The sequence below is a fragment of the Ips typographus genome, linkage group LG13 (assembly GCF_016097725.1).
Source record: "Ips typographus isolate SLU linkage group LG13, UJ_Ityp_2.0, whole genome shotgun sequence".
Lineage (NCBI taxonomy): Eukaryota > Metazoa > Arthropoda > Insecta > Coleoptera > Curculionidae > Ips > Ips typographus.
In genome coordinates this window covers 1,338,171-1,352,847 of record NC_138434.1, presented here as the reverse complement: position 1 = coordinate 1,352,847, position 14,677 = coordinate 1,338,171, and the positions used below count along the sequence as shown (strand labels likewise).

At 41.1% G+C, this 14,677-nt stretch overlaps 4 protein-coding genes across 5 annotated transcripts; 2 read left to right on the top strand and 2 right to left on the bottom strand.

Moving 5' to 3' along the window:
• Positions 1–27: 27 nt before the first annotated feature.
• On the bottom strand, positions 28–11,420 carry clu (clustered mitochondria protein homolog). Of its 2 annotated transcripts, XM_081991412.1 has the most exons (17): positions 11,092–11,420; positions 10,866–10,913; positions 10,170–10,610; positions 9,985–10,115; positions 9,790–9,926; positions 9,513–9,742; positions 7,619–7,950; positions 7,352–7,564; positions 7,128–7,302; positions 6,742–7,077; positions 3,640–3,845; positions 3,276–3,581; positions 2,850–3,225; positions 2,466–2,707; positions 1,701–1,826; positions 1,430–1,645; positions 28–991 (listed from the first exon to the last, which is right to left on the bottom strand). In XM_081991412.1, exons 1-17 carry the CDS (start codon positions 11,216–11,218, stop codon positions 686–688), a joined length of 3,948 nt encoding a protein of 1,315 aa, XP_081847538.1. In that variant the 5' UTR covers positions 11,219–11,420; the 3' UTR covers positions 28–685. The 2 variants fall into 2 exon arrangements, with proteins under 2 accessions (XP_081847538.1, XP_081847539.1); XM_081991413.1 differs by lacking the exon at positions 10,866–10,913.
• On the top strand, positions 4,263–6,747 carry LOC145736945 (uncharacterized). The gene is made up of 2 exons (XM_081991498.1): positions 4,263–6,094; positions 6,147–6,747. The coding sequence occupies exons 1-2, from the start codon at positions 5,714–5,716 to the stop codon at positions 6,228–6,230; spliced, it is 465 nt and encodes a 154-aa protein (XP_081847624.1). The 5' UTR covers positions 4,263–5,713; the 3' UTR covers positions 6,231–6,747.
• Positions 11,421–11,601: 181 nt separating the features above from the next.
• Positions 11,602–14,144, top strand: LOC145736915 (uncharacterized). The gene is made up of 2 exons (XM_081991444.1): positions 11,602–13,581; positions 13,641–14,144. Exon 1 carries the CDS (start codon positions 11,708–11,710, stop codon positions 13,577–13,579), a length of 1,872 nt encoding a protein of 623 aa, XP_081847570.1. The 5' UTR covers positions 11,602–11,707; the 3' UTR covers positions 13,580–13,581; positions 13,641–14,144.
• Positions 14,079–14,649, bottom strand: pen-2 (presenilin enhancer, gamma-secretase subunit). The gene has a single exon (XM_081991505.1). The coding sequence runs from the start codon at positions 14,595–14,597 to the stop codon at positions 14,292–14,294; it is 306 nt and encodes a 101-aa protein (XP_081847631.1). The 5' UTR covers positions 14,598–14,649; the 3' UTR covers positions 14,079–14,291.
• Positions 14,650–14,677: the final 28 nt, after the last annotated feature.

Here is a 14,677-nt window from a genome sequence, read left to right as displayed (position 1 = left end):
TTGTGTAGTAAGTTTGACAACCCAGTATTTTAAGTGTAATCAGTAAAATTTATTTAACAAAATTGGGATTACAAAAATCTCTTACAATTTAATGCACAAAGTAGGAAAATAAAAATTCCTACAAACATTACTGGTAACACGTTTGCTTCTTGTCTTTAATGGAAAGTCCACAAGAAGATTTTTAATATTCACTTATATTATAACACTTAAACATTAAAAATCCAACAACTGTGTGGACTTAGCATTAGGGCCGCTCAAATTTAGGATAGGAACTTTAAAATTGCACTTTAAACTTGAATTAGCCATGGCACTATGTTTACCAAGTAAGCAAACGTATTATCCGCGACAACTATTCGAAATACTACTACAACTAAGGGTAAATCAACCCTTTTGACTTTCGTTTATTTATATTTTTTTGGCATAGAAGCATCATTTTTTGGTACTGAAAGTACCGTAAACAATCGGCCTGGAGAGACGCTGAACAATAACAAACGCGTCCCGAACCAAAAAAAGGAACCAAACAAAACAGTTTCAGACGTTTGGATGACCTTATTCAGAACCGATTTAGGTACTTTTTACTATCACAGCACGGCAATTTTTTTTTGGTTTAACCAATAAAAGTAACGACTTCTACGCCAATGGACTATAACCATGTGCTTTTACGGCTTGCGTCACGCAGTCTTTGCTATTCTTCCGGCGCGGGCGCGTCCTTGTTGTCCTCCAACGGTTCGCACTGTTGCCGTTTCTCCATTTCCGCTTTGAAGTTTTCAATGTCCTCGGAACTGATCTGAACGAACAGAATGCCGTTGATGACGTTCAACATGTCGAGCACCGAACCCATCGAAGGCGGCTGGATTTGAATGGGGGGCAACGAGGCGCCATTCTTTCCCGTGTAGATTTCGTTCATTTTTTTTTGCAACACCACCGCCTGCTGCGTTAAATGTTTCAGACACTCGGACGATTCTTTGGTTTTTTCGTGGTTCTCTCCCAACTAGATTAACAGCACGAATTGGCAACGTTGCATCAAATGTCACAAACCATACACTAAATGATAAGTACAGACAAACCAGCGCAATGGACTCTTTTTTAACGTCAAAACATAATCCTGAAGGTCACGTGTCTTTTTTAAGATTAAACATGGAATTTATAATGTATTAAGTATAAAATAACCTCCCCCTTGATGAATATTAAAAACTAATAACTAAAAATACAACAAAGTGAAACGCAATAATTATTAAAGGAAACACACACAAAATCTGCCTAGAAACCAAACAAAAAATGTGATTTGTCAACTAGACAACGCCGCATTAAAATTACGCGAATATCACTTTAGTGGTGCCATCTCACGCTGCTTACTTAAATCAATTTTCAGTTCCATTGCCACTGTTTGTCGATCTTACCATTTAGTCTAGGCACAAACTCAACTTACCTGAGTTTTGTAGATGGTGAATGCTTCCTTTTCGTTGGTCAGGGCCGACCGGAAATTGCCCATACAACTTTGCGTCCTGGCGACCAAATGGTAGCTGACGGCTACTTTTAGAGATTTCGCTCCGTAGTATTTGATGTTTAGGGCCAGGGCCTTCTCCAGGAACCGTAGCGAGAGCTCGTACTCCCCGACAGCGTGCAAAATCAGACTGATGTTGCTCTAAAACAGTCAAAATAGTAGGTTAGGAGGACGGTTAACAGATGGCCTCACTTACGTCTAGCAGCGCCACCTCTGGGTGATTTTCACCGCACACTATGACGGCCAAGTACCTGGCGCGGTACAACAATTTCAACGCCGTGCTGATTTGACTGTTGGCAAAACAGTACAAAGCTAAATGGGCCTGCAACAAATTATTATTGATGGTAATCTCATATTAGCAGTTTTATTTCGGTTTGAACGCGTTTTGATTCAAAAGTCACGTGACCTCCATGTAATTTTATTTATTTAAAACAAAGCGTCTATTACTGCATTGTAACTACAATACCAATGAAAATAATAATATCATAACTTACTTCGAAAATGGATCATCACTTCGTTTACCACCTGAAAATAGTCTATTAACCCAAAAACGCTGCCGTTTGCACTTAATGTAATGTTTAAGCAGTTTCGGTTAGCGAAAATACAAAATTTACTAACACAACTACACAAAATTAAAATTACAATTGGAAAAAATCGAGAAAACTGCCAGGAAACGTCAAAAATTATAAAATTAATAATAATTTACAAATGGCGTCACAGACCACGCCTACCGCGACTTTGAACCGTCTTGCTCAGTTCACAAGTAATAGAAAAAGAAGGACAATTATTACACTAGTTTGTGATTGGTCAGACACAATCAGCAATTGGATTTTTAATATTTAGTTTTAAAACCGTCCATTTGACAAGCCAACTGACGGACGGTTTTGAACCTAAATATTAAAAATTACAATGACACAAGGAAAAATTTCAAAATGGTTGGTCAAATACTGAAAAAACTTACGTATTCGGTTATGGTGTAAGGATGATCGATTCCATTGACTCGTTCGGACATCAACACCGCTTTTTGCTGGTAAGCCATCGCTTCCGCATGCTCCCCCATAATGTAGTTCAAGCGAGCAATCATACGCAAACACTGCGCTATTTCAGGGTGCATCGCCCCGTACACGTTATTCAGTAAATTTAGGGCTTCGCTAATCAGCTCGTAACCGTCCTTTAGTAGGCCTTGCTGGATTTTACTCTGGCCTGAAACCACCCCCGTTTGCCTTAATTTGTTAGAATTTGTTATACCTAACTAATCTTAAATAAGACGAGTTAAAATTATGTCTAGTTTCTCTGTTGCTAATTACAACCCAACATATTTGACAAAAAATATAAATAAACTTACCAGTGGTGTAGAAGTTGTAGGCGTCTGTAGCTCGGGGATTAATATGCTTCACCACGGGGAAGATGTTTAGAATGTCTTCTTCAAAGAAGATTAGTTTGTTTTTTGAGTCGAGGTTGTAGTCGCGTAGCAAAATTTGGACTCCGGTTTTAATGCAAAAACCTCGCAGTAGAGAGACTTTTTGCAAACCGTAAGCTTCGAGCACGCCGTCTACGTCTCCCGACGTCAAATCGTAGTCGTAGTAGGCCTTAAGCTCCTGCTTGAGTTGTGTCCAAAGTAGTTTCCCAGTCAAACTAGCCCACTCATTGTTGTCATTCCCCATTAACGGATTGGCTCGTCCTCTTCTTTTGTTTCGTTTCTTGTTGTTCTTACTCTGGAACTGATCTCCAGATTAGGAGCTTGTTGCAGCCAGTGCCGCTGATGACTTACCTCGTCGTTTTGGAGTTGGTTAGGGGCAACGAGGCCCGAATAAAAGAAACAATTCAAAAAATGCGCCACGGCCACGGACAAATTCATCATTTCGCAGCTTTGCAAGTAGGCGGTGAAGATGTGTTTGGCCGAACGCAACACCAGCTCCCCCACCGCTATACTGTGCAAATACTCCAGCTGTTTGACTTTTGACAGCAAATACGTCACCTTCCCCAAGTAGCGGATGTTTATACCGCGATTGTGCATCGCCTCGGACAGCGTAACCCCGTCCATGGGGGCGGAGGAGTGGTCCAAACAGTCTCGAATCTAAACCAAGCGCGTCTGTTAATCTGACTGATGAACTGACTAATGAACTGAAACGTACGAAAGTCGGTATTTGGACCGTCAACAGAAATTCGGCGGCGTCCTTGACCAGTTGACGTTGTTTGGGTAGAGGCGCGTCCAGATTTTCCGAATGTCTTATGCCGGGCGAGTACACGTCCGGATTGAAACGAATATCGAATTCCGTCTCTTTTAATGAACCCACAGCGATTGCCGCTGTTTTTACGATATTCTTGGTGCTTTCCTCCACTGTGAAAAAACACGGAATTCAAGACTAAAAAATCAAACGAAATATGGCAGAAACTGCGCAAAAAATTGACGTTTGACATCTCAAGAAGCTATTAAACATAAACAATTGTTTATTTGGTTGTCTTTTATGATTTTAGTGCGGTGTGTGTTGTTAAATGAATGCTTTCTTGTTATGTTGTGTCTGGAGTGTAAACTGTAAACAAAAACCTTGAAAATTCACCGTAAATTCTTTTTTTTTTTTAAGTTACAAGCTTCATTTTTGTCACGTGATTTCTGTGAGACTATTTAGCTAGACTATGGAGTGACAACTGTCATAAATTTCAGAAACACGTTTTATATCAAATACAGTAAGAAAACGTTTTTAAATCCGTATTTTTTGCCAACTTTTCAGCACAGTTTTACGTTAGTGGCAGTTGTCACGTGATTTCAGAAGATTTTGTTTCGAAAACTGTGTTAAAATGTGCAAATTCTAGTAAAATTTTGACAATTCTGACAATAGTGACATCACGTGGTTTTAGAGAATAATGACATTAAATTTCCTATTCACTAAACTGAAAAAGTATATGAAATGTTACAACCAACATAATGGCAATAACATAATTAAAAACGGTAGGTTATGTACAAAAAACAGGAGAACGGTAGAAGAACTACAAAAATGGTAGACCTGGCAACATTGTCTATAGTTTGTTTCAAACAAACTTGAATCTTACGTCATTTCCAGATATCTAGAGGAGAACGTGCCCAACAACCGATTTGCATCACAAACATTGTCCTTCCGGATAACATAGTCACGGACACGATATCTTTGACAGATTCCGAGTCAGGGAAACGTCACATGTATCTGTCAGAATTCCAAGACTACTACAAACCAGATCCACGTCTAGCCAACAAGAGTAACCTACTCGGAGAGGATTGGGTGGAACTGGCCCACCAGCTGGGACTGACATCGTCAGAGATCAAAACGTCATCAAGTCAGAGTATCCGGATTACTAAATTCTCAACGTTTAAATTACATTTCTAAGGTCACGTGACTGTTTTTGACAGGTGTCAACGGGCTTCTACAGTGTTGCAAGCTCAAAATTACATTATCAACGTCACGTAACGTGTTTTTTGCAATTTCAGCTTTTACAACTGTCTAAATTTAATTCACCAAATGATCAACGTTTAAATTACATTTTAAAAGCCCTGGGACGGTTTTTGACAGGTGTCAACTGGCTTTTACAGTTTTACAAGCTCTAAAATGGCATAATCAAAGTCACGTGATTCAATTTAATTTACCAAATTTTTAAATTTTAAACCACATTTCAAAGGTCACGTGATTAATTTTGACAAATGCCAACTGGCCTTTACAGTGTTGCAAAAACATGCAGAATTGCATTTTCAACGTCACGTAACCTGTATTTTGCAATTTCAATTTTTACAACTGTCTAAATTTAATTTACCAAATGATCAACGTTTAAATTACATTTTAAAGTCGCGTGACTATTTTTTTGACAGGTGTCAGTTGGTTTTGACAGTGTTGCAAGCTCAAAATTACATTACCAACGTCACGTAATGTCTATTTTAAAATTTCCGTTTTTACAATTGTCTAAATTTAATTTACTAAATTCTCAACGTTTAAAGGACATTTTTAAGGTCACGTGACTGTTTTTGACAGGTGTCAGTTGGTTTTGACAGTGTTGCAAGCTTAAAATTGCATTATCAACGTCACGTAACCTGTATTTTGCAATTTAAGTTTTTTACAACTGTCTACATTGTTTCCAAAATTTAAATGTATTTCAAGGCAATTTTAGGCAGTTTTAAGGCATTTTGCCCAAAAATAGCAGCATTGCGTGGTATTTTAAAGTGTTGCCAAACAGGCCCAATCGATGCTGAAAATGTGGCTGTCACAATCCGGCAACAAGGTGCACGCCAACACTTTATGCCTCAATGTGGAACAGCCCTTCGCTAGAATCAAAGAGGACGTCGTCTACCGATTGAAAGGCAAAGAGGAAGAGAAGAGAAAGATTTTGGAGCAGTACGACAAGTATTCGGTCGAAGAAAAAGTCGTGGTACAGTCCGAGAGTGAGGAGGAGGAGGAGAATGCTTTTGACAGAACTGTCACTGAACGTCTCGGGCAAATCGAGAAGCGCTTGTCCGCTGAACGAGCCATTCCAGCGTCGGCTCAACGCCGGGAAATTGTGCAAGAAATCAGCGACATTAAACGGCAAAGTTTGGTCGAGGAGAAAGTCGCTGAAGTCGTGCAAAAGGTACGTAAACACCCAGCTTTAGTCATCAATCAACCAATCGTATTGTCACCAGGTGGAACCGGGAAAAACAATTTCGAAAACCGTAGAAATAAAAACCACCCCACCATCATCAGACTCTACTACTACAGAGCGTTAACCACGTGACTGTACGAAAACAAAGTTTATAATTTGAACGGAAAATTCGCCATAAATTTACTAACTGAAAGTGGTTTAATCGGGGGTAATATCCCTAGTGCATTTAATTTTTCCAGAAAAACGAGTTTCTAAGTAATTTGTTAAAAAAAAAGTAAATTCGTTTTTTTTTTCTTAGAAACGAGTATTCCAATTTTTCCACAGGAAAAATTAGATGCACGAGGGATATTTGGTAAGAGTTCCTGAGTTAAATAAACATTTTATTTTAATTAAAACAATAAAAACAATAATTAATAAGAACAATAACTTTCAAGCTAGAAAGGGTAACACTATTCTTTATGTTGTTGTGAGGAGTGTGCAATTTTTTCGATTTTTTTTTCCGGAAAAACTGCTGACAGCTAAGTTGACAGTTGTTAAGTGATTTTTCCACTTAAAATTTACATTTGTTATACTAATTCTTGATAGCGATTGGTCAAAATTGATAGGAAGGAAATAATCAAACAATAAATACTTACACTCAATTTTCGTGCCATCGGTGATGCTCTCCACGATTTTCTTCGCCTCGTCCTCCTCCATGTTATCCTCTTTCTCCTTTTCGTCGTCCATTTTCTCGCTCTCCTTGTTGTCTTTCTCTGTCGCCTCCTCTATGGCTTTGGGGGTGGGGATTTTCTCGCCCGTTTTCTTCAGGTTGACCTGCTGCAAGTGGTACGCGGCATACTTGATGAACATCATGTATCTCGCTTCCACAAAACTGTCAATCAGTTCCTGTCTGAGACAGCTCAGTTTGTGCTTGTGCTCGATCGGGAAACCGTAAGCGCGCACCTCGCGGCTCAGTTCGTCGCCTCCCTCCACTGAAATTTGACTATTAGTTGAGTGATTACAGGGAGGGAGAGAGGGGTACATTTGAGAAAGTTTACGTCAGGTGGAAAAGTGCGTAACAAATCAAGGATGTAGTGACGTCCGTCGTTACCGATGATTCCTTTGCATTCTACGCTAGAGCACAGCTCTATCGCCTCGTCTTTGTCGTTTAACACGTGATGGGGCAGAATTTTCAGTTGTTGCCCAGCTTTATTCAACTGGAAATGTTCTGTTAAAGTTTGGATTAAGTGTCAAGCAGGAAATTACCAAGTCCAAGTATTTGGGGTGTGTCAGGACGGTTTTGCCGAAATCAATCGAACCGTACACCACCGATTGTTCCTGCTCGCGTTCCAGAATACCAGGAATAATCGATTGGGCGGTCACCCTGTAGCCGCGATAGTCAATGACCACCGTGCCCAACGTGTACAAACCGGGCAGGTCTACCGCGCTGTAAACTCTCACGCCTTGTAAATCATTACGCTGCAAAGTGTCAGAATTAATGACAATTCCCGCGTGTCATTCACACAAACTTACGGGGGCGACAAAAGCGGCAGCGTCCCCTCCCAGCTCCTTGTAATGGTCCCGCACGTCGAAACCCAAGGAAAAGAATATGTTGTTCCAAATGAACATTTGCATTTTGGCCTCCTCGCCCGGATTAATTGCCATCACGTTACCGTCGATCACCGCCATGGCGCCCCTGGTGGCCGCGGCCACGAAATCACCGTGCACCTTGAAAATTGCCCGTTCCCGCAGCAAACGTTCCGGTAACGTTTTTCTCGGCAATTCCCTGGTAGTTTGCAATTCCTCGTTCCAATCCCTGGTTTGACCTGGGATGTGTTCTTCGTAGCCCAATTTCGATGATAACGCTGCAATATGATTTATTCAACGTCAACTGTCAAACGTTGTTGCCTTTTTTTGTCCAATCACTGACAACTTTCTAAAAAGTGCCAGGGTCTTACACTTTCCCATGACTGTTTTAAATTTGCCAGAGGCCTCTAGAACCATTTTGTTCCACAGACCTCTCAATGCTTTTAGAAACCTTTGAACAACTGCCAGAAACCTTTACAAGTGTTTTAAACCTTTCTAGATCTGTCTTAATTTGCCAGAGGCCTCTAAGACAATTTTGACAGTTCTCTAGACCCGTAAATGCTATTGGAAACCTTTTAAAAAGTCCCACAGACCACTACAAGTGTTTTACACATTTCTAGGACTGTCTTAACTTGTCAGAGGCTTTTAGGACCATTTTGAATGTGTCAGAGACCTCTAAATGCTACTGAGAACCTTCTAAAAAGTGCCAGAGTCCTCTACAAGTGTCTTAAACTTTACAATAACTATCACAAATTGCCAGAAGCTTCTAGAACCATTTTGAAAGTATCATAGACCCATAAATGCTATTAGAAACCTTTGAACAACTGACAGAGACGTCTACAAGTGTTTTAAACCTTCCTAGAATTGTTTTAATCTGCCAGAGGCCTCTAAAATCATTTTGAAAGTGTCAGAGACCTCTAAATGCTACTGAGAACCTTCTAAAAAGTGCCAAAGTCCTCTAGAACCATTTTGAAAGTTTCATAGACCCGTAAATGCTATTAGACACCTTTGAACAACTGCCAGAGACCTTTACAAGAGTTTTAAACATTTCTAGGACTGTCTTAACTTGTCAGAGGCTTTTAGGACCATTTTGAATGTGTCAGAGACCTCTAAATGCTACTGAGAACCTTCTAAAAAGTGCCAGAGTCCTCTACAAGTGTCTTAAACTTTCCAATAACTATCACACATTGCCAGAAGCTTCTAGAACCATTTTGAAAGTTTCCTAGACCCCTAAATGCTATTAGAAACCTTTGAACAACTGCCAGAGACCTTTACAAGTGTTTTAAACATTTCTAGAACTGTCTTAATTTGCCAGAGGCCTCTAAGACCATTTTGCACAGTTCCCTAGACCTCTGAATGCTATTGAAAACCTTTTAAAAACTGCCACAGACCTCTACAAGTGTTTTAAGCATTTCTAGGACTGTCTTAACTTGTCAGAGGCCTTTAGGACCATTTTGAAAGTGTCAAAGACCTCTAAATGCTACTGAGAACCTTCTAAAAAGTGCCAGAGTCCTCTACAAGTGTCTTAAACTTTCCAATAACTATCACAAATTGCCAGAAGCTTCTAGAACCATTTTGAAAGTATCATAGACCCATAAATGCTATTAGAAACCTTCTAACAACTGCCAGAGATCTTTACAAGTGTTTTAAACATTTCTAGGACTGTCTTAACTTGTCAGAGGCCTTTAGGACCATTTTGAATGTGTCAGATCCCTCTAAATGCTACTGAAAACCTTCTAAAAAATGCCAGAGTCCTCTACAAGTGTCTTAAACTGAAAAATACTGCACTCAACCAGAATCGGTGAAAAATCAGGTAATAAACACAATAAAACAGACTTACAGTCCTCAGCTCTGATAGCATCGATTGTGTGCTCCACTGTGGGCGCGCACCACGCATACAGCTGATACGGAGTGGTCACCCTTTCAAAGGGATGTTTTTGGCTTCGTTTTCGCTGTAACGCGGCGAAATTCCGCTTAAATTGGGGCGAAATTTGATTAAGCATTTCGATTAAAGAGTGACACAAATGGCTGGGCGTGGCCGGCTTGGGGTTGAACTCCTCCGCTGTCGATCTAATCACCAGATTAACCCTAAACCAAATTGGATAAAGCCAACTTACTGATTAATGTAAAAACCACGGGCACATGCGGAAATATGGTAGTGTTTGTCCTCCAAGGTCACCACGTACAAGTACATCAAGTCGCCGTGGAGTTTGCGGTAACCTGGGGGAGGGTTCCAAGCTGACGTGGTTAAAACCTGTCAAAACAGTTTTTTTAACGTTTTTTTTTGTGTGTTAATTATGGTGCGTAACCACCTTAACGCACTGAGGGGACTTTTGCTCCTTCAGTTGGGGCTGTAGAGCAGTTAAAGGCCGATCCTTACTCTCAGGCAAAATGTACTCAGGTGGGGTGCAATCCACACTCTCTGGACGCATCCTCTTCTTCTCTAAACCCAAATTTAAAAATTTCAACTGTTGAAAACCCTAAAAAACACACTAACCCATAATATCTCCTTGGGTTACGGTATTTAGGAAACTCAAGGAGTTGCACTCCACTCCATTGTAAGCATCGCCAGGGTCAATGGACTTGAGGAGGTCCCGCACGTGTCTGACGTGAATTCGCGCCTCCCGCATCGTGTACGGCTCCTCCACCACTTTGATTACGGAGCCCTCTTTCAGTCCCTCAATGTTTTTCAATTCGGCGAAATTGTCCAGACTGTTGCCGTCCAATTGCAGTGAGAAACAGGTGCGATGGCACGTGTCCTCGCGATCCATCAGCAACTGGTGGATTTCCTGCACCAGCTCCATGCTGGACACTTGAATGTCAAACGACTCAACGCCAGGACTTTGGATTTTAATGGTAAAGCCCACATCTTGAATGAACACTACTTTGTCCTCGTTTTCAACTTTTTCTTTTTCTTCCACGTCTTTGGCCAGTTTATCTAAGAATAAACACTCATTTTGATGTTCTTTTAGTGGCTAAAATTCCCTCAAAACTTAAGGTGTTTGAAAGGGCATTTTAGGGTTTATAACCTCATTGACTAGGGTTACACTCTTGTAAAATAGAAGGATTTATGACAAAATTAATCCACTATGGTATTTCAAGCATTAAAACACTGAGAAGAGGATTTTTAATGAATGTAGGGACACTAGATAATGACTGCAATGAATAATTACAAAAAAAAGGGTCTAATTACCAGTTGTTTGGTCTCCATTGGCTGTTTCTGTTTCATCTTTATCCTTTTCTGTAAATAAACACAGTTAAATTCCTATAACAAGGCTGTAATAGAACAACTATTAACAGAAGTAATTTTCTACTTGTTTACACTGATTAGCATAGCTGCTGTGCAGCATTAAGGTTATCTCAAAATGGATTATGTAACAATACTAAGAAAAAAATGGGTAAAAGCCCTAGAAACTTACCACTGTCACTGCCATCGGTTTTAATGGTTTTCTGCTCGATTTCCTTGTCTATTTTGTCAGCAAAGGCCGGTTTTTCGCAGGACTTTTCCGTGCTGGGTGCTTCGTTGTCCACGGTGCCGGGGGCCATAGTAGCGCTCCGCGAAATGTCACAATCACCCGAAATCGATCAAAACTCGTTTTAGACTCTAAACTAAGGTCCTATCCGGTTTTTTTCAATTTTCTACCAGGAACCCACACAAAACACGTGCTGAAAGACACTTAACCCCCTCTACAAGATGTCTTAATTTATCCCTACTTTTTTTTTTGATTGGGACCCCTTTTTTTCTGTCACTTTATCGAATTAAATTGTTTGCTTTCTTCTTACTTAGGCGGAATGAGAGAGATGGATGACTGTCAAAAGTACAGTGGCGCCAGCCTTCGAGCTGTCACCGACCATCTTTGTCTATCTAACTGAAATGTAATGAGAGTGAGTGAGTAGGATATATGTTAAATAAAAGACAAGTTGTCAAACCACCATTTGCAATACACTTTTAGCTTGGGTCTTGCAACTTACAACTTAACAAGGTCAATTTTTTGTATTTTACTGAATTTCAGCAGTACTAACCGTTAGGAAATCATGAGGAGACATTCACCAGCGCGTATGAGACATCGTTCACCCCCTCCGAGAAGACGAGGGGGCGCAGCCCGTCGTTCGATGAGTCCGTTGTCACGTAGTCAGCCAGCGCCCCCCGGTGAAGAACGAGATCGTAAAGCAGCCCAATGGGAGGCCCCCAACAACAGAAACAGCAGATTCCGCAGTAGAAGTAGGTCAAGGGAGTGGAATGGACGTTCGTCAAACCGGGAGGCTCCCGTGGTCGATTTGGAGGAGCCCCGCAGAGACAGAGCAAACAGAGACAGACGGGATCGAGGCGGACGTACGGTAAGAGATATTGAACTAAAAGAACCCCCTCATAGACCTTCACAAGGGTTTGAAGAAAACTATCTTGAACATCAGCCTTTAATATTTGAAAGTAACATGCAAGGGCCCCCTAGGCTTGACAACATCATTCAGGAGGTTCCGCCTATGATGTTTGACCCGTTTTTGCAAGGAAAACCTGTTGGGGGAAATGAAAGAGAGTTGCATTTAGAGCCTCCACCTAGGGAGCGTCGTAGAAACTCACCGTTACGACGTAGCCGTTCTCCTAATCGTAGACCGTCCAGGTTTAGTGCACGTTCACCGGACCGTAGAGCTGAAAGACGTGAATCGCCGCGTGGTAAAGCTGAATCCGAACGGGAACGTTTGATTCGCTTGGAGAAGTTGGTGGAAAAACTTGTGGAAGGAAAGTCTCAGGACAGAAGAGAACGGTCACCGTCGCCCCCTAAAAAAAGACTCACAGAACTAATACCGAGCAACACAAAATTCACCACGTCCATGTGGCTGAACAGTGTTCATGAAGAGTGTCTACGACGTAACTACGATGAGAAAAACAGCATCAGATTCATGGAAGACCAAATGTCTGGGATTGTTAAAGCTTGGTTCAAAACAATCTCGCATTTCAACTTTACCTGGCCTGAGCTGAAACTGCTGATCACCAAAACATTCCCGGATAACATCGATTTTGCCCAGACTTTGAAGCTTTTAGTGTCACGCGATAAAGTCCCGGAAGAAACATTAACCCAGTATTACTTCAGTAAGCTCTACCTGTGCGAGGCCTGTAAAATCACGGGGGAAAACGCCGTTTCCTGTTTGATAGACGGGCTGAACAACCCCTTTATGAAGCAGGACATTAAGGCGCAAAACTTCCTGACCCCAGAAGCTTTATATTCTGAATACTTGTCGAAATGTCCGGAAAACGAGCCGGCCATCCGTATGACGAGGAGGGAAGTTGTAATGCCCGAATTCCAGCCACCTGACAACTACTTAACTGTGGAGATGCTTCAGGAGAATATAATGGGACACCAGGAGCAGATTTACACTCATCATCCGGAAGACGGACACAGCAGGAAAAAGTGTTACACGTGCAACAAAGTTGGACATTTAGCAATCGACTGTCGTCACGCCCCAATTTGTTACAAGTGCAAGAAAAAGGGTCACATTGCCGCCAAGTGCTCCTACAAATCCAGTGGAGTCAATTTAATTACCTCCACCACTCGCTACAGGGTTGCCACCAAAAAATGTTTGGTTAACGGTCGTCGATTTACAGCATTACTGGATACAGGATCGCAGGTTGTAACGGTGCAAAGGAAGGTTGTCGAGCAGTTAGGTTTAGGGCTGAAACCCTCCAAGGAGGAATTGCACGGTTTCGGAATGGGCAAAGTGAGACCTTTAGGTCAAGTGACGGTTGATTTGGTAGTTGACGGAGTTGGACGTAGCGTGGAGGCGCTGGTAGTGGATAATGACGTGCAGGGTGATGAGGTGATTGTCGGGCAAGAGTTTTTAGGGTTGAACGGGGTGGTTTTGGTACAGTATGAGGGAAAAGTGATGCTTTGCACCAGTAAACCAATTTAGTTGTAAGTTTTGTCATGTAGACTGTAAGTTATCATTTTGACTGGATTTATAATAAATGTAGGCAGTTGTCTTAGAACAACTTGAACTGGTTTACTTCTTCAGTCCCTCAGGACGTCAATCTAGACAGAATAAGGTGTAAGTACTTACAGGACCCAGGAAGCAGAATTAGGAGTATCTTGGGATGGATGGAGGAAAAAGCTGAATTTCTGGTTATTTACAGGTTTCCCCTTAAACAGGACTTCTTGCTTGAATGATGTTTCTTCTGTAATTTAGAATAAATAGTAAAACTTGTGAGGTATACACAAGAGTCTAGAAGACTTAAGTGTTTTAAAAATGGTAAGTTGATTTGGTGGAAAAAAGAGGTGCACTAGAGGGAGTGATGATTAAACCTGGAGTTTGTGGTTATTTTGAGAGATAAAAGGTTTCAGGTGAGTATTTCAGAGGTGGGAAAATCTGGAACTACATTGCAAAGTGGAACAGGATCAGCAGAAAACAAGTCTCAAAATTGTTTTATTTTATTATTAAAACTGTTAACTGATGATTTTAATAAAACACTAACTCACTTCCCCATAATATTACATTAAAAACCATACAAAATATTAAAAGTAGATTTCTGGTTTCCTAACAAAGATAATAGATTGTATAGGTAGAAATATTGTGTTTTATTGAATCTAGGTCACTTACAATTAAATAAATATCAGTGGAAACAAACTTAAGGGGACCCCAACGGTATAATAAAAGATATTCGATCAGCAAACTCTCCCCACCTGGACCGGTTTATTTGAAAGGTGACCACCCAAGCTAATAGGGCTGCAAGCCATAGCAGGGCCCCCGCAGCCGAATAGATAACGTAGCGCTTGATTTGCCTCTGTTCGGGGTATTCGGGCTTCCGGAACGCTTCGTTGAAGAACCACACGGCGTTTATCGTCCACACGAAGGGCAGAAAGGCAAATCCCGCCCTGAAATACCACCTGGACAATTCCAGTTTCTTTTCGTTTGGTACTTTAGATAAATCCATTGTGATTTCACTGGGATGTTAGTTGATGTTGTGTTTAGTGAGGTTAGGTTAGCTGTCATGCTGTCAATTGTCAAAACACT

Excerpts from the sequence above, each read along its gene's own strand:
- LOC145736945 (XM_081991498.1), top strand. The coding sequence starts at position 5,714 with ATGCTGAAAATGTGGCTGTCACAATCCGGCAACAAGGTGCACGCCAAC. Across the intron at positions 6,095-6,146 it reads TCGCTGAAGTCGTGCAAAAG|GTGGAACCGGGAAAAACAAT; the intron begins GTACGTAAACAC and ends TATTGTCACCAG.
- clu (XM_081991412.1), bottom strand. The coding sequence starts at position 11,218 with ATGGCCCCCGGCACCGTGGACAACGAAGCACCCAGCACGGAAAAGTCC. Across the intron at positions 10,611-10,865 it reads CAATGGAGACCAAACAACTG|ATAAACTGGCCAAAGACGTG; the intron begins GTAATTAGACCC and ends GTTTATTCTTAG. Across the intron at positions 7,565-7,618 it reads CTGCCGCTTTTGTCGCCCCC|CGTAATGATTTACAAGGCGT; the intron begins GTAAGTTTGTGT and ends GACACTTTGCAG.
- LOC145736915 (XM_081991444.1), top strand. The coding sequence starts at position 11,708 with ATGAGGAGACATTCACCAGCGCGTATGAGACATCGTTCACCCCCTCCG.
- pen-2 (XM_081991505.1), bottom strand. The coding sequence starts at position 14,597 with ATGGATTTATCTAAAGTACCAAACGAAAAGAAACTGGAATTGTCCAGG.